The sequence below is a fragment of the Oncorhynchus gorbuscha genome, linkage group LG02 (assembly GCF_021184085.1).
Source record: "Oncorhynchus gorbuscha isolate QuinsamMale2020 ecotype Even-year linkage group LG02, OgorEven_v1.0, whole genome shotgun sequence".
Taxonomy (NCBI): Eukaryota; Metazoa; Chordata; class Actinopteri; order Salmoniformes; family Salmonidae; genus Oncorhynchus; species Oncorhynchus gorbuscha.
The window spans coordinates 1,035,773-1,061,368 of record NC_060174.1 but is presented as its reverse complement, the minus strand read 5'-3'; the positions used below and the strand labels follow the sequence as shown (position 1 = coordinate 1,061,368).

The 25,596-nt window shown below is 47.6% G+C and overlaps 1 protein-coding gene across 1 annotated transcript in view; it reads right to left on the bottom strand.

The window, feature by feature from the left end:
* The window catches only part of tubgcp5 (tubulin, gamma complex associated protein 5), a 50,831-nt gene extending 25,873 nt beyond the window's left edge, over nucleotides 1-24,958 (bottom strand). Inside the window, exons 1-15 of the mRNA XM_046299501.1 lie at nucleotides 24,380-24,958; nucleotides 24,217-24,270; nucleotides 24,020-24,128; nucleotides 23,060-23,156; nucleotides 22,893-22,969; nucleotides 19,913-20,039; nucleotides 19,531-19,648; nucleotides 19,248-19,337; nucleotides 16,899-16,992; nucleotides 15,618-15,861; nucleotides 14,166-14,368; nucleotides 12,966-13,081; nucleotides 12,018-12,283; nucleotides 10,473-10,671; nucleotides 6,059-6,247 (exon numbers count right to left, since the gene is read on the bottom strand). Coding sequence (XP_046155457.1) covers nucleotides 6,059-6,247; nucleotides 10,473-10,671; nucleotides 12,018-12,283; nucleotides 12,966-13,081; nucleotides 14,166-14,368; nucleotides 15,618-15,861; nucleotides 16,899-16,992; nucleotides 19,248-19,337; nucleotides 19,531-19,648; nucleotides 19,913-20,039; nucleotides 22,893-22,969; nucleotides 23,060-23,156; nucleotides 24,020-24,128; nucleotides 24,217-24,270; nucleotides 24,380-24,519 — 2,123 coding nt within the window. The 5' untranslated portion in view covers nucleotides 24,520-24,958. The remainder of the gene's footprint in view (nucleotides 1-6,058; nucleotides 6,248-10,472; nucleotides 10,672-12,017; nucleotides 12,284-12,965; nucleotides 13,082-14,165; nucleotides 14,369-15,617; nucleotides 15,862-16,898; nucleotides 16,993-19,247; nucleotides 19,338-19,530; nucleotides 19,649-19,912; nucleotides 20,040-22,892; nucleotides 22,970-23,059; nucleotides 23,157-24,019; nucleotides 24,129-24,216; nucleotides 24,271-24,379) is intronic.
* Between the last annotated feature and the right edge of the window lie 638 nt (nucleotides 24,959-25,596).

Below are 25,596 nucleotides of genomic sequence, written 5' to 3'. Positions count from 1 at the left end.
CACCTGGAGGACTAGAGACATGACAGAGTACTGACTGACAGACACCTGGAGGACTAGAGACATGACAGAGTACTGACTGACAGACACCTGGAGGACTAGAGACATGACAGAGTACTGACTGACAGACACCTGGAGGACTAGAGACATGACAGAGTACTGACTGACAGACACCTGGAGGACTAGAGACATGACAGAGTACTGACTGACAGACACCTGGAGGACTAGAGACATGACAGAGTACTGACTGACAGACACCTGGAGGACTAGAGACATGACAGAGTACTGACTGACAGACACCTGGAGGACTAGAGACATGACAGAGTACTGACTGACAGACACCTGGAGGACTAGAGACATGACAGAGTACTGACTGACAGACACCTGGAGGACTAGAGACATGACAGAGGACTAGAGACATGACTGACAGACACCTGGAGGACTAGAGACATGACAGAGTACTGACTGACAGACACCTGGAGGACTAGAGACATGACAGAGTACTGACTGACAGACACCTGGAGGACTAGAGACATGACAGAGTACTGACTGACAGACACCTGGAGGACTAGAGACATGACAGAGTACTGACTGACAGACACCTGGAGGACTAGAGACATGACAGAGTACTGACTGACAGACACCTGGAGGACTAGAGACATGACAGAGTACTGACTGACAGACACCTGGAGGACTAGAGACATGACAGAGTACTGACTGACAGACACCTGGAGGACTAGAGACATGACAGAGTACTGACTGACAGACACCTGGAGGACTAGAGACATGACAGAGTACTGACTGACAGACACCTGGAGGACTAGAGACATGACAGAGTACTGACTGACAGACACCTGGAGGACTAGAGACATGACAGAGTACTGACTGACAGACACCTGGAGGACTAGAGACATGACAGAGTACTGACTGACAGACACCTGGAGGACTAGAGACATGACAGAGTACTGACTGACAGACACCTGGAGGACTAGAGACATGACAGAGTACTGACAGAGTACTGACTGACAGACACCTGGAGGACTAGAGACATGACAGAGTACTGACTGACAGACACCTGGAGGACTAGAGACATGACAGAGTACTGACTGACAGACACCTGGAGGACTAGAGACATGACAGAGTACTGACTGACAGACACCTGGAGGACTAGAGACATGACAGAGTACTGACTGACAGACACCTGGAGGACTAGAGACATGACAGAGTACTGACTGACAGACACCTGGAGGACTAGAGACATGACAGAGTACTGACTGACAGACACCTGGAGGACTAGAGACATGACAGAGTACTGACTGACAGACACCTGGAGGACTAGAGACATGACAGAGTACTGACTGACAGACACCTGGAGGACTAGAGACATGACAGAGTACTGACTGACAGACACCTGGAGGACTAGAGACATGACAGAGTACTGACTGACAGACACCTGGAGGACTAGAGACATGACAGAGTACTGACTGACAGACACCTGGAGGACTAGAGACATGACAGAGTACTGACTGACAGACACCTGGAGGACTAGAGACATGACAGAGTACTGACTGACAGACACCTGGAGGACTAGAGACATGACAGAGTACTGACTGACAGACACCTGGAGGACTAGAGACATGACAGAGTACTGACTGACAGACACCTGGAGGACTAGAGACATGACAGAGTACTGACTGACAGACACCTGGAGGACTAGAGACATGACAGAGTACTGACTGACAGACACCTGGAGGACTAGGACATGACAGAGTACTGACTGACAGACACCTGGAGGACTAGAGACATGACAGAGTACTGACTGACAGACACCTGGAGGACTAGAGACATGACAGAGTACTGACTGACAGACACCTGGAGGACTAGAGACATGACAGAGTACTGACTGACAGACACCTGGAGGACTAGAGACATGACAGAGTGGACTGACTGACAGACACCTGGAGGACTAGAGACATGACAGAGTACTGACTGACAGACACCTGGAGGACTAGAGACATGACAGAGTACTGACTGACAGACACCTGGAGGACTAGAGACATGACAGAGTACTGACTGACAGACACCTGGAGGACTAGAGACATGACAGAGTACTGACTGACAGACACCTGGAGGACTAGAGACATGACAGAGTACTGACTGACAGACACCTGGAGGACTAGAGACATGACAGAGTACTGACTGACAGACACCTGGAGGACTAGAGACATGACAGACACCTGGAGGACTACATGACAGAGTACTGACAGACACCTGGAGGACTAGAGACATGACAGAGTACTGACTGACAGACACCTGGAGGACTAGAGACATGACAGAGTACTGACTGACAGACACCTGGAGGACTAGAGACATGACAGAGTACTGACTGACAGACACCTGGAGGACTAGAGACATGACAGAGTACTGACTGACAGACACCTGGAGGACTAGAGACATGACAGAGTACTGACTGACAGACACCTGGAGGACTAGAGACATGACAGAGTACACCACCTGGAGGACTAGTAGACATGACTAGAGACATGACAGAGTACTGACTGACAGACACCTGGAGGACTAGAGACATGACAGAGTACTGACTGACAGACACCTGGAGGACTAGAGACATGACAGAGTACTGACTGACAGACACCTGGAGGACTAGAGACATGACAGAGTACTGACTGACAGACACCTGGAGGACTAGAGACATGACAGAGTACTGACTGACAGACACCTGGAGGACTAGAGACATGACAGAGTACTGACTGACAGACACCTGGAGGACTAGAGACATGACAGAGTACTGACTGACAGACACCTGGAGGACTAGAGACATGACAGAGTACTGACTGACAGACACCTGGAGGACTAGAGACATGACAGAGTACTGACTGACAGACACCTGGAGGACTAGAGACATGACAGAGTACTGACAGACACCTGGAGGACTAGAGACATGACAGTACACCAGACACCTGGAGGACTAGAGACATGACAGAGTACTGACTGACAGACACCTGGAGGACTAGAGACATGACAGAGTACTGACTGACAGACACCTGGAGGACTAGAGACATGACAGAGTACTGACTGACAGACACCTGGACTAGGAGAGTACTGACTGACAGACACCTGACATGACAGAGTACTGACTGACAGACACCTGGAGGACTAGAGACATGACAGAGTACTGACTGACAGACACCTGGAGGACTAGAGACATGACAGAGTACTGACTGACAGACACCTGGAGGACTAGAGACATGACAGAGTACTGACTGACAGACACCTGGAGGACTAGAGACATGACAGAGTACTGACTGACAGACACCTGGAGGACTAGAGACATGACAGAGTACTGACTGACAGACACCTGGAGGACTAGAGACATGACAGAGTACTGACTGACAGACACCTGGAGGACTGAGAGACACCTGAGGACTAGAGTACAGAGTGACTGACAGACACCTGGAGGACTAGAGACATGACAGAGTACTGACTGACAGACACCTGGAGGACTAGAGACATGACAGAGTACTGACTGACAGACACCTGGAGGACTAGAGACATGACAGAGTACTGACTGACAGACACCTGGAGGACTAGAGACATGACAGAGTACTGACTGACAGACACCTGGAGGACTAGAGACATGACAGAGTACTGACTGACAGACACCTGGAGGACTAGAGACATGACAGAGTACTGACTGACAGACACCTGAGGACTAGAGACATGACAGAGTACTGACTGACAGACACCTGGAGGACTAGAGACATGACAGAGTACTGACTGACAGACACCTGGAGGACTAGAGACATGACAGAGTACTGACTGACAGACACCTGGAGGACTAGAGACATGACAGAGTACTGACTGACAGACACCTGGAGGACTAGAGACATGACAGAGTACTGACTGACAGACACCTGGAGGACTAGAGACATGACAGAGTACTGACTGACAGACACCTGGAGGACTAGAGACATGACAGAGTACTGACTGACAGACACCTGGAGGACTAGAGACATGACAGAGTACTGACTGACAGACACCTGGAGGACTAGAGACATGACAGAGTACTGACTGACAGACACCTGGAGGACTAGAGACATGACAGAGTACTGACTGACAGACACCTGGAGGACTAGAGACATGACAGAGTACTGACTGACAGACACCTGGAGGACTAGAGACATGACAGAGTACTGACTGACAGACACCTGGAGGACTAGAGACATGACAGAGTACTGACTGACAGACACCTGGAGGACTAGAGACATGACAGAGTACTGACTGACAGACACCTGGAGGACTAGAGACATGACAGAGTACTGACTGACAGACACCTGGAGGACTAGAGACATGACAGAGTACTGACTGACAGACACCTGGAGGACTAGAGACATGACAGAGTACTGACTGACAGACACCTGGAGGACTAGAGACATGACAGAGTACTGACTGACAGACACCTGGAGGACTAGAGACATGACAGAGTACTGACTGACAGACACCTGGAGGACTAGAGACATGACAGAGTACTGACTGACAGACACCTGGAGGACTAGAGACATGACAGAGTACTGACTGACAGACACCTGGGACTAGGACATGACAGAGTACTGACTGACAGACACCTGACAGAGTGACAGAGTACTGACTGACAGACACCTGGAGGACTAGAGACATGACAGAGTACTGACTGACAGACACCTGGAGGACTAGAGACATGACAGAGTACTGACTGACAGACACCTGGAGGACTAGAGACATGACAGAGTACTGACTGACAGACACCTGGAGGACTAGAGACATGACAGAGTACTGACTGACAGACACCTGGAGGACTAGAGACATGACAGAGTACTGACTGACAGACACCTGGAGGACTAGAGACATGACAGAGTACTGACTGACAGACACCTGGAGGACTAGAGACATGACAGACACCTGGAGGACTAGAGACATGACAGAGTGACAGACACCTGGAGGACTAGAGACATGACAGAGTACTGACTGACAGACACCTGGAGGACTAGAGACATGACAGAGTACTGACTGACAGACACCTGGAGGACTAGAGACATGACAGAGTACTGACTGACAGACACCTGGAGGACTAGAGACATGACAGAGTACTGACTGACAGACACCTGGAGGACTAGAGACATGACAGAGTACTGACTGACAGACACCTGACAGAGGACTAGACACCTGAGGACATGACAGAGTACTGACTGACAGACACCTGGAGGACTAGAGACATGACAGAGTACTGACTGACAGACACCTGGAGGACTAGAGACATGACAGAGTACTGACTGACAGACACCTGGAGGACTAGAGACATGACACCTGGAGGACTAGAGACAGAGTACTGACTGACAGACACCTGGAGGACTAGAGACATGACAGAGTACTGACTGACAGACACCTGGAGGACTAGAGACATGACAGAGTACTGACTGACAGACACCTGGAGGACTAGAGACATGACAGAGTACTGACTGACAGACACCTGGAGGACTAGAGACATGACAGAGTACTGACTGACAGACACCTGGAGGACTAGGGACATGACAGAGTACTGACTGACAGACACCTGGAGGACTAGAGACATGACAGAGTACTGACTGACAGACACCTGGAGGACTAGAGACATGACAGAGTACTGACTGACAGACACCTGGAGGACTAGAGACATGACAGAGTACTGACTGACAGACACCTGGAGGACTAGAGACATGACTGAGACACCTGGAGGACTAGAGACATGACAGAGTGACAGACACCTGGAGGACTAGAGACATGACAGAGTACTGACTGACAGACACCTGGAGGACTAGGGACATGACAGAGTACTGACTGACAGACACCTGGAGGACTAGAGACATGACAGAGTACTGACTGACAGACACCTGGAGGACTAGAGACATGACAGAGTACTGACTGACAGACACCTGGAGGACTAGAGACATGACAGAGTACTGACTGACAGACACCTGGAGGACTAGAGACATGACAGAGTACTGACTGACAGACGTATTGAGTTTACCTGTAGTCCTTCTTCAGGGTGGTCATGAGGTTGCCACAGCACTCAATGTATCTCTTCTGGATGTGTGGGTAGAGGCAGGAGCGCAGCGTCAGCTCAAATGTCTGACACGTCACCGACTCAGACGAACGGTCCACGATCACGTCACCGCCTGAGAACCTCTCGTGGAAGTCACTCTGCTCCAGGTACAGCCTGAGGGGGGGGAGGGGGGTTAGGAGTTACCAGAGCTGGGTTACTCTTTCTGGAGCCACCAAACAAGCTAAAACTTAACACAACCAAGATATTTTAATTCAATTATAGTTTTTCCACGGATTGGTCTTTTGAAAAATGTGTATTTTATTTCACATTTATTTTACTAGGCAAGTCAGTTAAGAACAAATTCTTATTTTCAATGGCGGCCTAGGAACAGTGGGTTAACTGCCTGTTCAGGGGGAGAACGACAGATTTGTAACACAGATTTCCAACACTCTAACCACTAGGCTACTCTGCCGCCCCCCCAGGTAGGCTAGTTGAGAACACCTTTATTTAACCAGGTAGGCTAGTTGAGAACACCTTTATTTAACCAGGTAGGCTGGTTGAGAACAAGTTCTCATTTACAACTGTGACCTGGCCAAGATAAAGCAAAGCAGTGCAGCACAAACAACAATACAGAGTTACACACATAAACAAAGGTACAGTCAATAACAAAATAGAAAAGAAAGATTTTTCTATTTATTTACAGTGTTCAAATGTAGAAGAGTAGGGAGGTAGCCAATAAATAGGCCATAGAAGCGAAAATAATTATAATGTAGCATTAACAATGGAGTGATAGATGTGCAGAAGATGAATGGAAGAGATTCTGGGGTGCAAAAGACCAAAAGGGTAAGTAATAATATGGGGATGAGGTTGTTGGATGGGCTATTTACAGATGGGCTGTGTACAGGTACAGTGATCGGTAAGCAGCTCTGACAGCTGGTGCTTAAAGTTAGAGAGATATGAGTCTTCAGCTTCAGTGATTTTTGCAATTCGTTCCAGACATTGGCAGCAAAGAACTGGAAGGAAAGTTGGCCAAAGGTGGTGTTGGATTTGGGGATGACCAGTGAGATATACCTGCTGGAGCACGTGCTACAGGTGGTTGTTGCTATGGTGACCAGTGAGCTGAGATAAGGCGGAGCTTTACCTAGCAAAGACTTACAGATGACCTGGAGCCAGTGGGGTTGGCGACCGATATGTAGTGAGGGCCAGCCAACGAGCGTGTATACGTCGCAGTGGTGGGTAGTATATGGGGCTTTGGTGACAAAACGGATGGCACTGTGATAGACTACATCCAGTTTGCTGAGTAGAGTGTTGAAGTTGCTGCAGGGGGTGCTGAGATGACGGCCAGGGTAGCCAGGTGGAAAGCATGGCCAGCTGCGGAAAAATGCTTATCGATTTTCGTAGATTTATTGGTAGTGACAGTGTTTCCTAGCCACAATGCAGTGGGCAGCTGGAAGGAGGTGCTCTTATTCTCCATGGACATTACAGTGTCCCAAAACATTTTGGAATAAGTGCAACAGGAAGCAAATTTCTGTTTGAAAAAGCTAGCCTTAACTTTCCTAACTGCCTGTGTATATTGGTTCCTGACTTCCCTGAAAAGTTGCATATCACGGGGGCTATTTGATGCTAATGCAGAACGCCACAGGATGTTTTTGTGCTGGTCAAGGGCAGTCGGGTCTGGAGTGAACCAAGGGCTATATCTGTTCATAGTTCTAATTTTTTTGAACGGGGCATGCTTATTTAAGGTGGTGAGGAAGGCACTTTTAAAGAATAACCAGCATCCTCCACTGATGGAATGAGGTCAATATCCTTCCAGGATACCCGGGCCAGTTCGATTAGAAAGGCCTGCTCGCAGAAGTGTTTTAGGGAACATTTGACAGTGACGAGGGGTGGTCGTATGACCGCGGACCCAGTGTGCACTCAGGCAATGAGGCAGTGATCGCTGAAATCCTGGTTGAAGACAGGTGTATTGAGGGCAGGTTGGTCAGGATGATATCTAAGAGGGTGCCCATGGTTACGGATTTAGGGTTGTACCCGGTAGGTTCCTTGATGATTTGTGTGAGATTGAGGGCATCTAGCTTAGATTGAAGGACGGCAGGGGTGTTAAGCATGTCCCAGTTTAGGTCACCTAACAGTACGAACTCTGAAGATAGATGGGGGGCAATCAATTCACATATGGTTTCCAGGGCACAGCTGGGGGCTGAAGGGGGTCTATAACAAGCGGCAACGGCGAGAGACTTGTTTCTGGAAAGGTGGATGTTCAAAATTAGAAGCTCGAATTGTTTGGGGCACAGACCTGGATTGTATGACAGAACTCTGCAGGCTATCTCTGCAATAGATATAATTGGTAGTTCTATCTTGTCATAAAATGTTATAGTTAGGAATGGACAATTCAGGATTTTTGGTGGCCTTCCTAAGCCAGGATTCAGACATGGCTAGGACATCAGGGTTGGTGGAGTGTGCTAAAGCAGTGAATAAAACAAACATAGGGAGGAGGCTTTTAATGTTAACATGCATGAAACCAATGCTTTTACGGTTACAGAAGTCAACAAATGAGAACTGCTATAAGAACTGGTCGTCTAGTACGTTAGGAACAGAGGAGTAGGATGAGGGTACAGCTAAAGGCTATAAGAACTGGTTGTATAATAGTACGTTAGGAACAGAGGAGTAGGATGAGGGTACAGCTAAAGGCTATAAGAACTGGTCGTCTAGTATGTTAGGAACAGAGGAGGAGCAGGATGAGGGTACGGCTAAAGGCTATAAGAATAATAATAATATAATAATAATATATGCCATTTAGCAGACGCTTTTATCCAACTGGTCGTCTAGTACGTTAGGAACAGAGGAGGAGTAGGATGAGGGTACGGCTAAAGGCTATAAGAACTGGTCGTCTAGTACATTAGGAAGAGAGGAGGAGCAGGATGAGGGTACAGCTAAAGGCTATAAGAACTGGTTGTCTAGTACGTTTGGAACAGAGGAGTAGGATGAGGGTACAGCTAAAGGCTATAAGAACTGGTCATCTAGTGCGTTTGGAACAGAGGAGTAGGATGAGGGTACGTTAGATGAGGGTACGTTAGGAACAGGGAGTAAAAGGAGCAGATTTCTGGGCACGGAATAATACATTCAAGACAACGTACAGACAAAGGTAGGATGTGAATACAGGTAAACCTTGGCATTGAGTGACGATGAGAGAGGTTTTGTCTCTAGAGGCACCATTTAAGCCAGGTGCCGTCACTGCATGTGTGGGGGGTGGAACATAAGGGATAGCTAACGGATAATGAGCAGGGCTGGAGGCTCTACAGTGAAATAAGACAAAAATAACTAACCAAAACAGCAATAGACAAGGCATATTGACTTTAGGGAGAGGCATGTGTAGCCGAGTGATCATAGGGTCCAGTGAGTACTTAGGCGAGCTGGAGGCACGGCGATTCAGACAGCTAGCAGAACGGGGCTATCAGCAGGCTAGCAGATGGGCCTCAGGGGGACGTCGCAACGGGAGAGTCTGTTGAAACCCCCTCGGGCGGTCACGTTGGCTGACCAGTCGTGATGGATAGGCGGGGCTCCTTGTCGGCAGCAAAGGATCCAGGCCAATTGGCAAAAGAGGTATTGAAGCCCAGGAATTATCCTATGGAATTCTTTGGCTAGCCGGGAGAAGGGCCTAGCTCGAGGCTAGCTCCAGGCTAACTGGCGCTTGCTTCAGGACAGAAAACCCCTCGGACGGTTACCTCGGTAGACCAGTTGTGATGAATCGGCAGGGCTGAGGTTCCAGGTCAATTGGCAAAAGAGGTAATTGAAGCACAAGGATTGCTTGAAGGAATCTCTTCGGCTAGCTGGGAGATGGGCCTAGTTTGAGGCTAGCTCCAGGCTAACTACTATCTAGTTATTGGCTAGCTCCTGAAGGGGGTTCCGGTTCCAAAGTGTAGAAATAGCAGATCCGTACCACATTGGGTGAGGCGGGTTGCAGGAGAGTATGTTCAGTCCGTAGATGGAAAATGAGATAAAAAAAATATTTAAAAATATATACAAAGAAAAACGATGTATACAAGGGAAGGGACAAGACAATCAAAACAGACATCCCCGCGCCGCCTCGGTCCCTACCCCGCGCCGCCTCGGTCCCTACCCCGCGCCGCCTCGGTCCCTACCCCGCGCCGCCTCGGTCCCTACCCCGCGCCGCCTCGGTCCCTACCCCGCGCCGCCTCGGTCCCTACCCCGCGCCGCCTCGGTCCCTACCCCGCGCCGCCTCGGTCCCTACCCCGCGCCGCCTCGGTCCCTACCCCACGCCGCCTCGGTCCCTACCCCACGCCGCCTCGGTCCCTACCCCACGCCGCCTCGGTCCCTACCCCACGCCGTCTCGGTCTCTACCCCACGCCGCCTCGGTCCAAGTATACTCTCCTCCACTCACCTGGCGAAGTTGATGGCCAGTAGAGGGTCATGTATGTCATCCATCTGTAGATGCTGAGCTACAATCGACTGCATCTTGATCAGGCTCTGCTTAGTGGCCTGTTGCTCGGTGACCGTATCCACGGGGGAGTCGTCCCGGCAACGGAGGCGGGACTGAACAGACTCCAGAAAAAGAGTGTACAAGCTCTTCCTTTCTGCATCTAAAACACACAGAGAACATTAGGAATCCAAGCAGTAAGTATCTAAAACACACAGAGAACATTAGGAATCCAAGCAGTAAGCATCTAACACACAGAGAACATTAGGAATCCAAGCAGTAAGTATCTAAAACACACAGAGAACATTAGGAATCCAAGCAGTAAGCATCTAACACACAGAGAAGATTAGGAATCCAAGCAGTAAGTATCTAAAACACACAGAGAACATTAGGAATCCAAGCAGTAAGCATCTAACACACAGAGAACATTAGGAATCCAAGCAGTAAGTATCTAAAACACACAGAGAACATTAGGAATCCAAGCAGTAAGCATCTAACACACAGAGAACATTAGGAATCCAAGCAGAAAGTATCTAAAACACAGAACATTAGGAACCCAAGCAGAAAGCAGGTGTTTTGTACCATACAGCCATGCTTCGCTAGATTATAGCTCAAGGCTCAGGGATGAGATAGGAACAATTTTATGGTTCCATAATACTTTATATTCTGAAAAACACAAACTGTGTTTTTCAGGCATAAGCAGTACTCAAACTCCCCTGTCTCCAATCTCAAACACATCTCTCTGTACCACACTCTGCACTAGAAACACTAGCCTGGTGACCAATTACAGACCAGCTACAGACCAGCTAAAGATGAACTACAGACCAGCTACAGACCTCTAGTGCAGCCATCGGTCTGCTCAGCCTCTACAGACGAACACTAACCTCTAGTGCAGCCATCGGTCTGCTCAGCCTCTACAGACGAACACTGACCTCTAGTGGAGCCATCGGTCTGCTCAGCCTCTACAGACCAACACTGACCTCTAGTGGAGCCATCGGTCTGCTCAGCCTCTATAGACCAACACTGACCTCAAGTGGAGCTATCGGTCTGCTCAGCCTCTACAGACCAACACTGACCTCTAGTGGAGCCATCGGTCTGCTCAGCCTCTATAGACCAACACTGACCTCTAGTGGAGCCATCTGTCTGCTCAGCCTCTATAGACCAACACTGACCTCTAGTGGAGCCATCGGTCTGCTCAGCCTCTACAGACCAACACTGACCTCTAGTGGAGCCATCTGTCTGCTCAGCCTCTACAGACCAACACTGACCTCAAGTGGAGCTATCGGTCTGCTCAGCCTCTCACAGACCAACACTGACCTCTAGTGGAGCCATCGGTCTGCTCAGCCTCTACAGACCAACACTGACCTCTAGTGGAGCCATCGGTCTGCTCAGCCTCTACAGACCAACACTGACCTCTAGTGGAGCCATCGGTCTGCTCAGCCTCTACAAACCAACACTGACCTCTAGTGGAGCTATCGGTCTGCTCAGCCTCTACAGACCAACACTGACCTCTAGTGGAGCCATCTGTCTGCTCAGCCTCTTTACAGTCCAGGTTCTTGAGGAGCTGCATACTCTTCCCAGCCATGATGATCTGTTTGAGGACCGGCTTGAGGAAGGACACCATGGTGAGCTGAGACTTCGATCCCTGCTCCCCTGCGCTGCTCCCGCTGGCCGCATCACTCAGCTTGTCCTCACTCTCCACCGTCTCGGAGATACTGTACAAGGTGTAGGTGGCGTACCAAAAGTCTCTGTGATTCACTGGTACGTCTTTGTTCCTGGGTTGGGAGATACAGACAAGGTAGGGGTCAGGACCATTGATTTATATATACACACACTAGATTACTAATATAGGGGGTGCTGTGTTGAAGCCAACACGCCTCCATGTTGGTACCCCCCCACTTTATGAAGGTCTACATTAATTTATACCATGTTTATTCTATTACAGACACCGTACATTATACTATGTGAGCTTTTATATAAAAATCATATCATAAAAGTCGCTCTGGATAAGAGCGTCTGCTAAATGACTTAAATGTAAATGTAAATAAAAACCACATTGAAAACCTGGTTGTTTTATTCAATTCAGAATAAATGACTGACAACACAGATCTTAGCTCCCTCAGTAGATGCCTACTGGAGAACATACATATATATATGACTGACAACACAGATCTTAACTCCCTCAGTAGATGCCTACTGGACAACATACATATATATATGACTGACAACACAGCTCTTAGCTCCCTCAGTAGATGCCTACTGGAGAACATATATATATATATATGACAACACAGATCTTAGCTCCCTCAGTAGATGCCTACTGGACAACATACATATATATATATATGACTGACAAAACAGATCAGGACATGCAAAGAGAGCCTTCATCAACGGCCCATGTACCCTGAGTGCCTAAATATTTTCATGACATGGCCAGAAGCGAGGCTTGTTCCATACCTCTGAATGATGAACTCTTTAGCGGGGTCAAACAGGTGACCATGAACGATCCATTCATCCACGATCTCTAGGTATGGTCTGACTGTCTCTGTCCACAGAGAGAATAACAGAGCCACCTAGGTCAGAGGTCAGGGTAGTTAGACAGTTACACACCTGGCTGTTTGGAGTCGATAAACTCTCACTCAAAGACATGCACGAAACCAATCACACTCACAGACACGGTCACACTCACAGACACGGTCACACTCACAGACACGGTCACACTCACAGACACGGTCACACTCACAGACACGGTTACACTCACAGACACGGTCACACTCACAGACACGGTCACACTCAGACACACTCACAGACACACTCACAGACACGGTCACAGACACGGTCACACTCTCAGACACGGTCACACTCTCAGACACGGTCACACTCTCAGACACGGTCACACTCTCAGACACGGTCACACTCTCAGACACGGTCACACTCACAGACACGGTCACACTCACAGACACGGTCACACTCACAGACACGGTCACACTCACAGACACGGTCACAATCACAGACACGGTCACACTCACAGACACGGTCACACTCACAGACACGGTCACACTCACAGACACGGTCACACTCACAGACACGGTCACAGACACGGTCACACTCACAGACACGGTCACACTCACAGACACGGTCACACTCACAGACACGGTCACACTCACAGACACGGTCACACTCACACTCACAGACACGGTCACACTCACAGACACGGTCACACTCACAGACACGGTCACACTCACAGACACGGTCACAGACACAGTCACACTCACAGACACAGTCACACTCACAGACACAGTCACACTCACAGACACAGTCACACTCACAGACACAGTCACACTCACAGACACAGTCACACTCACAGACACAGTCACACTCACAGACACGGTCACACTCAGACACAGTCACACTCACAGACACGGTCACACTCACAGACACGGTCACACTCACAGACACGGTCACACTCACAGACACGGTCACACTCACAGACACGGTCACACTCACAGACACGGTCACACTCACAGACACGGTCACACTCACAGACACGGTCACACTCACAGACACGGTCACACTCACAGACACGGTCACACTCACAGACACGGTCACACTCACAGACACAGTTACACTCACAGACACGTAAACACAAACACTCACGGCCTGTTGGGATGCCTCTCCCACGCTGTCGTACTCTATGATAGCCTTGTACAGTGTGTTGAGCAGGTGTGAGGCCCGCACCACGTTAGGGGTCTCAGGGGGGACCTCTGCCACACCCGTACAGAACACCTTGTGGAGCACCTTGATCTGGGCCAGGTGAGGGGTCAGTCTGTCCAGCACCCCCGCCAGTGTCACCGTCTCATCTACAGAGGTTATAACAGGGTCACCGTCTCATCTAGAGGTTATAACAGGGTCACCGTCTCATCTACAGAGGTTATAACAGGGTCACCGTCTCATCTACAGAGGTTATAACAGGGTCATAGTCTCATCTAGAGGTTATAACAGGGTCATAGTCTCATCTAGAGGTTATAACAGGGTCACAGTCTCATCTACAGAGGTTATAACAGGGTCACTGTCTCATCTAGAGGTTATAACAGGGTCACAGTCTCATCTCGAGGTTATAACAGGGTCACAGTCTCATCTACAGAGGTTATAACGGGGTCACAGTCTCATCTAGAGGTTATAACAGGGTCACCGTCTCATCTACAGAGGTTACAACAGGGTCACCGTCTCATCGAGAGGTTATTACAGGGTCACCGTCTCATCTAGAGGTTATAACAGGGTCACCGTCTCATCTACAGAGGTTATAACGGGGTCACAGTCTCATCTACAGAGGTTATAACAGGGTCACCGTCTCATCTACAGAGGTTATAACAGGGTCACCGTCTCATCTAGAGGTTATAACAGGGTCACCGTCTCATCTACAGAGGTTATAACAGGGTCACCGTCTCGTCTACAGAGGTTATAACAGGGTCACCGTCTCATCTAGAGGTTATAACAGGGTCACAGTCTCATCTACAGAGAGGTAGGTTATAACAGGGTCACAGTCTCATCTACAGAGGTTATAACAGGGTCACAGTCTCATCTAGAGGTTATAACAGGGTCACAGTCTCATCTAGAGGTTATAACAGGGTCACAGTCTCATCTAGAGGTTATTCTGTAGCTCAGTTGGTAGAGCATGGCGCTTGTAACGCCAGGGTAGAGGGTTCGATTCCCGGGACCACCCATACGTAGAATGTATGCACACATGACTAAGTCGCTTTGGATAAAAGCGTCTGCTAAATGGCATATATTATTATATATATATATAATAGGGTCACAGTCTCATCTAGAGGTTATAACAGGGTCACAGTCTCATCTAGAGGTTATAACAGGGTCACAGTCTCATCTAGAGGTTATAACAGGGTCACAGTCTCATCTAGAGGTTATAACAGGGTCACAGTCTCATCTACAGAGGTTATAACAGGGTCTCAGTCTCATCTCGAGGTTATAACAGCGTCACCTCCGACCACGACATGGAAGTTAGCGTAATTTTGCAACTGTAATAACAGTACACATCAGACAAAAGCCACAAGAAACTCATCAATGTATAACGATGAAAGGTAAACCTGCCTTTGCCTATGAGGTCTCTTTCTATGGTGGTGAGCTCCTGTTTGAAGGAGGTGAAGTATTTGTAGAGAGCCCAGACAAAAGCCTGGTAAGTCCTGAAGGGAGGCTCGGTGCCCTGCTTAGAGGAGTAGGAGCCTGGAGGGCAGGGCTCAGTGTCGTACCCTGTTACCTCGTCTATAAACCTCTGCAGCCGGAACACTGCCTGTCCATAGACTGCTATGTGCTCCAACACGGACCGTAGGCAGTTCTAGCAGGGAGAGAGACAGAGAGAGAGAAGAAAGAGGAGAGAGAGGAGAAAGAGGAGAGAGAGACAGAGAGACAAAGAGAGAGCAGAGAAAGAGAGAGAGTAGAAAGAGGAGAAACAGAGAAAGAGACAGAGAAAGAGAGACCGAGAAAGAGAGAAAGAGAGAGGAGAAAGGCGAGAGACAGAGAAAGAGAGACAGAAAGAGAGAGTAGAGAAAGAGAGAGGAGAAAAACAAGAAAGAGGAGAGAGAGACAGAGGAGAAAGAGGGGAGAGAGAGACAGAGGAGAAAGAGGGGAGAGAGAGACAGAGGAGAAAGAGGGGAGAGAGAGACAGAGGAGAAAGAGGGGAGAGAGAGACAGAGGAGAAAGAGGGGAGAGAGAGACAGAGGAGAAAGAGGGGAGAGAGAGACAGAGGGGAAAGAGGGGAGAGAGAGACAGAGGAGAAAGAGGGGAGAGAGAGACAGAGGAGAAAGAGGGGAGAGAGAGACAGAGGAGAAAGAGGGGAGAGAGAGACAGAGGAGAAAGAGGGAGAGAGAGAGAGAAAGAGGAGAAAGAGGAGAGAGAGAGAAGAAAGAGGAGAAAGAGGAGAGAGAGAGAAGAAAGAGGAGAAAGAGGAGAGAAAGAGAAGAAAGAGGAGAGGCCGAGACACGAGAAAGAGGAGAGAGACCGAGACACGAGAAAGAGGAGAGAGACCGAGACACGAGAAAGAGGAGAGAGACCGAGACACGAGAAAGAGGAGAGAGACCGAGACACGAGAAAGAGGAGAGAGACCGAGACACGAGAAAGAGGAGAGAGACCGAGACACGAGAAAGAGGAGAGAGACCGAGACACGAGAAAGAGGAGAGAGACCGAGACACGAGAAAGAGGAGAGACCGAGACACGAGAAAGAGGAGAGAGACCGAGACACGAGAAAGAGGAGAGGAGAAAAAGAAGGACAGATAGAGAGGAGAGAGATGGGGTTAGACAGGGAATTCCAATTTATGAGACCAATTTGTTCCAGATTGTTAATATACACATGTAATGATTAGACTGTAGTCTTACGTTAGTCAGGTGAGTGACCACCACATCATTCCTGACCACCACTTTTCCATCCTGATGCTGGAATATAAAGTGTTTCTTCACCCCAGAGAGCAGCCTGGGGACAAACAATCATGGATCAACTGAAGCCCTAAAAGACTTTCCGGAAGATTTGCATCATTTTTAACCAGTAGCTCTGACCGTAGCGCTCAAGAGCCAAAATGGGAGTACTACGTCGTTGGCTCCCTCTTTCTCTGCTGTGTGTGCATCTTGCTAGCTGTCACTCAAATGGCGAGGGGCTGAAGCTCATTGGCTGGAACTCACATTGCTAGGGGGCTGGCGTACGAGGGGGAAACTGCACTGCACAGCTTTCAGAAAACAGTCACTTTCAAACAAAGGATTGTGTGGCTAATTAAGGTAAAACCATAATTCTGTTCATAGATTCTGCATGTATGAACTACACATTGATACATCCAGCCCAAAGCGTGAGGTTTAAAAAAATACTTACATAGACGCCAGCGTTCTGGAGCCAACTGCCCTGCGACCATTTTAAACGCATGCAACTAAAGATGTGCGAACTGTGTGAACTGCCCTGTGCCAACTGTGCTGTGTGAACTGTGCTGTGTGAACTGTGCTGTGTGAACTGTGCTGTGTGAACTGCGCTGTGTGAACTGCGCTGTGTGAACTGCGCTGTGTGAACTGCGCTGTGTGAACTGCGCTGTGTGAACTGCGCTGTGTGAACTGCGCTGTGTGAACTGTAGTGAAGTGCTGAAAGATGATTTTTTAGAAGCACACAGGCATAGAAGTCTAATTTACCTGCCAGTCCAGAGTGACAGTCCTGGTGTTTCCTGGCTATTTACATAGTATTGTAAAATAACTGATCCAAAGGGCTTTAACTTCTCAAACTTGGCAGGAAGCGAACACAAGATGATGCCCCACCCCCTTATTAATTCAGCCACTTACAATGCAACTTAAACTGAGGTGTAAGATAAAAAACGCTAAACTAATATCTTGCTGTGTTTAGTAAACACAGATCTAAAAAGCTTCTTAATGTCATTTCTGCTCCGCTTCAGACTCGTTTTGTTCTTCAGAACAGACAGCTCTGACCGACGGCTCTGACCGACGGCTCTGACCGACGGCTCTGACCGACGGCTCTGACAGACGGCTCTGACAGACGGCTCTGACCGACGGCTCTGACCGACGGCTCTGACCGACAGACGGCTCTGACAGACGGCTCTGACCGACGGCTCTGACCGACGGCTCTGACCGACGGCTCTGACCGACGGCTCTGACCGACGGCTCTGACCGACGGCTCTGACCGACGGCTCTGACCGACGGCTCTGACCGACAGCTCTGACCGACAGCTCTGACCGACAGCTCTGACCGACAGCTCTGACAGACAGCTCTGACCGACAGCTCTGACAGACAGCTCTGACAGACAGCTCTGACCGACAGCTCTGACCGACAGCTCTGACTGATGTCTAGCTACAGTTGAAGTCATTATATAGGCCATTCACCAGCCCCCACTATATCGGCCATTCACCAGCCCCCACTATATAGGCCATTCACCAGCCCCCACTATATAGGCCATTCACCAGCCCCCACTATATAGGCCATTCACCAGCCCTCACTATATAGGCCATTCACCAGCCCCCACTATATAGGCCATTCACCAGCCCCCACTATATATACACCATTCACCAGCCCCCACTATATAGGCCATTCACCAGCCCTCACTATATACACCATTCACCAGCCCTAGTCCAGAATTAAAACTATTCTATCCAGTATAAAGGCTGAAGGAGGAGAAGTCCACAGCTCATTGTCTAAGAAGGTTACCATGGTAACGACTATCCTGAGTCCAAAGCTCATTGTCTAAGAAGGTTACCATGGTAAAGACTATCCTGAGTCACGCCTGAGAGCATCAGCATGGAAATTGGACCACGATGACAACAAAAAGTCTCAGTGGAATTACACAACCTGCCAGCACGGAAATGTTGACAGTCGCTACCAAGAGAACCATCCCATCTTACCACAGTGTCTCCCGGATCAACCATCCCATCTTACCACAGTGTCTCCCGGATCAACCATCCCATCTTACCACAGTGTCTCCCGGATCAACCATCCCATCTTACCACAGTGTCTCCCGGATCAACCATCCCATCTTACCACAGTGTCTCCCGGATCAACCATCCCCTCTTACCACAGTGTCTCCCGGATCAACCATCCCCTCTTACCACAGTGTCTCCCGGATCAACCATCCCATCTTACCACAGTGTCTCCCGGATCAACCATCCCATCTTACCACAGTGTCTCCCGGATCAACCATCCCATCTTACCGCAGTGTCTCCCAGATCAACCATCCCATCTTACCACAGTGTCTCCCGGATCACTTGTGTCTCGGTGACAAAGGCTTTCTCTTCAGGCAGATACAATGGGTCAGTGTTGTACACGTGTTGGTCCCTGTGGAGTAAAAACAACGCAATAAAGCTTTAGGATTTCAATTACAATCTCTTCACAAACATCAACACAGCATGCTCAGATAACCATGTCTGCCCAGAGCCCTTTGGGCCAGGTCAAAAGTAGTGTACTATATAGGGAATCGTGTTCTATTTGGGAGTCAACCCAGGTTGCATTCTGGGTTCAGGGGTCATACCAGACGTTGAGCAGGTTGGAGTGTAGATGGAGACTGTGAGGGAAGCGGGGAGTGTGGCCCTGCCAGTACGGAGTAACCACATGTTGCTCTAACCAGGACCTGGCATCAGGCTCACCCACTGTAATCACAAAACAATAAACCAACTGTAATCACAATAAAACCACTGTAGTCACGATAAACCCACTGTAATCACAATAAACCCACTGTAATCACAATAAACCCACTGTAATCACAATAAACCCACTGTAACCACAATAAACCCACTGTAACCACAATAAACCCACTGTAACCACAAGACAATAAACCCACTGTACTCACAACACAATAAACCCACTGTAATCACAAGATTGAGCTTCAGGTATTGAGAGTATATGATCTGTACCTGTCCAGGTAACAGGGACCGTCTTCTCCTGGTCCTCCTGGGGGGTACGGTCCACCTGTATCCCAGAATCCTCTCTGCTGAGCGGCTGCTGACTGTCCTCGTCCTCGCTCTCCTCCTCAGACCACTCCTAGATAGAGAGATGTTTAACAGACCGCTCCTAGATAGAGAGATGTTTAACAGACCGCTCCTAGATAGAGAGATGTTTAACAGACCGCTCCTAGATAGAGAGATGTTTAACAGACCGCTCCTAGATAGAGAGATGTTTAACAGACCGCTCCTAGATAGAGAGATGTTTAACAGACCAGTCTTATAGTAGAGATGTTTAACAGACCGCTCCAAGATAGAGATGTTTAACAGACCGCTCCAAGATAGAGAGATGTTTAACAGACCGCTCCAAGATAGAGAGATGTTTAACAGACCGCTCCTAGATAGAGAGATGTTTAACAGACCGCTCCTAGATAGAGAGATGTTTAACAGACCGCTCCTAGATAGAGAGATGTTTAACAGACCGCTCCTAGATAGAGAGATGTTTAACAGACCGCTCCTAGATAGAGAGATGTTTAACAGACCGCTCCTAGATAGAGATGTTTAACAGACCGCTCCTAGATAGAGAGATGTTTAACAGACCGCTCCTAGATAGAGATGTTTAACAGACCGCTCCTAGATAGAGATGTTTAACAGACCAGTCTTATAGTAGAGATGTTTAACAGACCGCTCCTAGATAGAGAGATGTTTAACAGACCGCTCCTAGATAGAGATGTTTAACAGACCGCTCCTAGATAGAGAGATGTTTAACAGACCAGTCTTATAGTAGAGATGTTTAACAGACCGCTCCAAGATAGAGATGTTTAACAGACCGCTCCAAGATAGAGAGATGTTTAACAGACCGCTCCTAGATAGAGAGATGTTTAACAGACCGCTCCTAGATAGAGAGATGTTTAACAGACCGCTCCTAGATAGAGAGATGTTTAACAGACCGCTCCTAGATAGAGAGATGTTTAACAGACCGCTCCTAGATAGAGATGTTTAACAGACCGCTCCTAGATAGAGAGATGTTTAACAGACCGCTCCTAGATAGAGATGTTTAACAGACCGCTCCTAGATAGAGAGATGTTTAACAGACCAGTCTTATAGTAGAGATGTTTAACAGACCGCTCCTAGATAGAGAGATGTTTAACAGACCGCTCCTAGATAGAGATGTTTAACAGACCGCTCCTAGATAGAGAGATGTTTAACAGACCAGTCTTATAGTAGAGATGTTTAACAGACCGCTCCAAGATAGAGATGTTTAACAGACCGCTCCAAGATAGAGAGATGTTTAACAGACCGCTCCTAGATAGAGAGATGTTTAACAGACCGCTCCTAGATAGAGAGATGTTTAACAGACCGCTCCTAGATAGAGAGATGTTTAACAGACCGCTCCTAGATAGAGAGATGTTTAACAGACCGCTCCTAGATAGAGAGATGTTTAACAGACCGCTCCTAGATAGAGAGATGTTTAACAGACCGCTCCTAGATAGAGAGATGTTTAACAGACCGCTCCTAGATAGAGAGATGTTTAACAGACCGCTCCTAGATAGAGAGATGTTTAACAGACCGCTCCTAGATAGAGAGATGTTTAACAGACCGCTCCTAGATAGAGAGATGTTCAACAGACCGCTCCTAGATAGAGAGATGTTCAACAGACCGCTCCTAGATAGAGAGATGTTCAACAGACCGCTCCTAGATAGAGAGATGTTTAACAGACCGCTCCTAGATAGAGAGATGTTTAACAGACCGCTCCTAGATAGAGAGATGTTTAACAGACCGCTCCTAGATAGAGAGATGTTTAACAGACCGCTCCTAGATAGAGAGATGTTTAACAGACCGCTCCTAGATAGAGAGATGTTTAACAGACCACTCCTAGATAGAGAGATGTTTAACAGACCGCTCCTAGATAGAGAGATGTTTAACAGACCACTCTTATAGTAGAGATGTTTAACAGACCACTCCTATGGTAGAGATGTTTAACAGACCGCTCCTAGATAGAGAGATGTTTAACAGACCGCTCCTAGATAGAGAGATGTTTAACAGACCGCTCCTAGATAGAGAGATGTTTAACAGACCACTCCTATGATAGAGATGTTTAACAGACAGCTCCTATGGTAAAGAGGTAGATGAACACAGACCGCATGAGAGGAATGTACACAAGGACGAGGAATAGAGACAGTTTGTGGAAGTATGCCGTATCTACTTTGAAGAACTAGTCAAATGATTTGGTCAGACAGCTATGAAGCGTACTGAGACAGGCTAGCTAAATAGGATGACTGTTCTCCCCGTGCTGTCTTCAGAGATAACATTAGATGGTCTGACTGGCTGCTACTGCCTTAGCAGAGATGAGATGATGACTTTAAGGAATGAAAAATAATAAAGTCATCAAATACAAAATGCAATATACACAACTGAAATATTGTATTATTTCATAGGAATTTACTATTTTTCAATTGATGTCTACCCAATGTGGACCTGACAAAGACAATGGAATATTTTCTTCCACTATTTTTGGCTTTGGAAATTCAATTAAAAAGCTCTGAAATCATTTTAATGTTGTCATTTTATAATGCATTTGATGTTGTAAAAAAAAACTATAATTTTTAAATATTGGAACCGAAACCAAACCGACCTCAAAAAGCACTAATCACTCAGTAGTAAGAGAGAGAGACTCCCGTTAGAGACAGTTAACAGTTAGCATCAAAACAAGGCCAGGAAGAGGAAGGACTACACACTACAGCAAATCAGCCATCCCATTAGAACTGAATGAATCAGACAGAGGGCTTGGAGAGAGATGGCTCTGGTCAATAAGGGTGGCATTTGGACAGCACCACGGTTTCAAAACAGTACAGTAGATTCTGGTAATAATATAAATGAAGGGCTGAACATCATGGAACATGTTTGAAATGGAAAATAAGCAGAAGAAAGAGTTGAAGCATGTTTTACTCACTGGGGTGTCTGGATATGGATCTGTGTCTAGCTCTCCTTCCTGTAAATATCCACACCAGTCAAAGTCGTCTTCTTTCTCTACACAGACACAGAGGATCATGTAGTCCAGACTGAGAACACATCAGGAGTAAGAGGAACATCAGAGTAATGAAGGGGTTATGTACTCACCAGTCTCCTTCAGTCTGGGTGTCTCGCTGTAGTTGGAGTTAAGGGGAGAGTCGGAGAGGTGTAGGAGAAGGTCCAGGAGACTGTGATGAACATCAGTCTGTAACAAAACATAGGAGGACACAAGGTAGGTCATTCACTGCACTGCAAACTGAGCGTACAGGTTCATTTTATGATACAGGCAGTGTGCATTATGTTGATCATACGCGAGCCTGCCAGACGAGCTAAATGCCTTTTAAGCTAGCTTTGAGGCAAGAAACACTGAAGCATGCATGAGAGCACTAGCTGTTCCAGACGACTGTGTGATCACGCTCTCCGTAGCCGATGTGAGCAAGACCTTTAAACAGGTCAACATTCACAAAGCCGCGGGGCCAATCAGATTACCAGGACGTGAGAGCACAGACCAACCAGCAAGTGTCTTCCATTTTTACACCACAAACTGTCATGTTCCAAACACACAGAGACTGTCATGAAGAGGGCACGACAACACTGTTCCCCCCTCAGGAGACTGAAAAGATTTGGCATGGGTCCTCAGATCCTCAAAAAAATCTACAGCTGCAACATTGAGAGCATCCTGACTGGTTGCATCACTGCCTGGTACGGCAACTGCTTGGCCTCCGACCGCAAGGCTCTACAGAGGGTAGTGTATGCGGCCCAGTACATAACCGGGACCAAGCTTCCTGACATCCAGGACCTCTACACCAGGCAGTGTCAGAGGAAGGCCCCAAAGAATTGTCAAAGACTCCAGTCACGCAAGTCAAAAACTTGTCTAAGACCAAAATGTTCCTAAACAGCTTCTACCCCCAAGACAGAAGACTGCTGAACAACTAATCAAATGCCCACCCAGACTATTTACATTGACCTTTCAGTAACTGGTGCCACACTATGCTTCCTGCCCCCCCCACCCCCACCTCACACGTAATTATACAGTCTGTGTGCAGTATGTTTCTTGTCCAACCATACCTTAGTTCCATCTGTGTTGGGTAGAGGTGAGTTGAGGAACTCTTCTGTCAGTCTGACCCAACTCTCTGCTTTTCTCAGGTCTGAATGCACCATCAGTTTCTCATAGATCCTGAAACAGTGGTATTTCATCATGCTCATAGTGAACAGGTAACGTGAATTCTACATACACAAATCATATAACCTGTTTGCCAACTCACCCATTCACACTGCGTTGAACTTTATGACTATTGGCATCTAGGAAACGGTGAAACCTGCCAACACAGAGACAAACCCACGATGACCATCATAAGAGTTCATCTTTGACCAGATCACCTTTTCTAAAGCAGCTGTGTAATCATAATTAAAATGTGGCATCCTTACCTGAAATTGGACCAGGTAAATTTCAGTGCCAGTTGAAAGTTCTGCTCTTCTTCATCTTGAATCCCACTGATGTGTTTGACCAGGTTCTTCACCTCTTCCTCGGTCTCCTTTTCGAATTTGGTCCAGTGCGCCTGTGACATTGTTGTGACCAATTTGGCTAGCGTTAGCTAGTTAGCAAGCTAATACATTCACTGTGCTGTAAAATTCAACCAACGAAGAAACTGCATGTAATTGATAGCTGGACTCTTGATGCTGTATCGTCGGATAGTGCCAGCTAAATCTTTTTCAATTAGCTAGCCAGCTAATTAGCTGGCCGTTGCGTTGAAATTCATTCTGTGGAAACAGTGGGAGCTAGCTAGCTAGCTACGCGTTAGCAACGAGTAGAGGCCTAAAGACACGTCCCTTGAAGTTATGATACTAAACTAGAGAAATTAAATCGTTTCATGCATTATTTATGCATCAGAAGACGTTGCAATGAATGAATTTGTTTTAGCTCTCCGCCGTTAATGTTTATTGTGACAGCTAGCTATCTTCATGCAACAACTTCTCGACTACTAGCAACGCTAACGATGACGTCACTGTCCTATGGTAATGAGAAAACCTTCAAAATAAAAGCCCGCATTTCAAACCATTAAAAAAAATGTTTTTAATTTACTAGGCAAGTCAGTTAAGAAGAAATTCTTATTTACAATGACTGCCTACCAGAATACAAAAGGACTTGTGCGGGGATGGGGTCTGGGATAAAAAATAAAAAATATAGGAGAAACACACATGACAAGAGACACCACAACACCACCTAAAGAGAGACCTAAGACAACAACATAGCAAGGCAGCAACACATAAACACAGCATGGTAGCAACACAACATGGTAGCAGCACAAAGGGCAAGAAGGTAGAGGCAAAAATACATCACATGAAGCAGCCACAACTGTCAGTAAGAGTGTCCATGACTGAGTCTTTGAATGACAATAACAAGGCTATACACCCTGGTACCGAGTCAATGTGCGGGGGTACAGGTTAGTCGAGGTAATTGAGGGAAAATGTCAAATTAAATCATCAAATTAAATTTTAATGGTCACATACACATGGTTAGCAGATGTTAATGGAGGGTAGCGAAATGCTTGTGCTTCTTGTTCCAACAGTGCAGTAATATCTAACAAGTAATCTAACATTTCCACAACAACTGCCTTATACACACAAATCTAAAGGGATGGAAT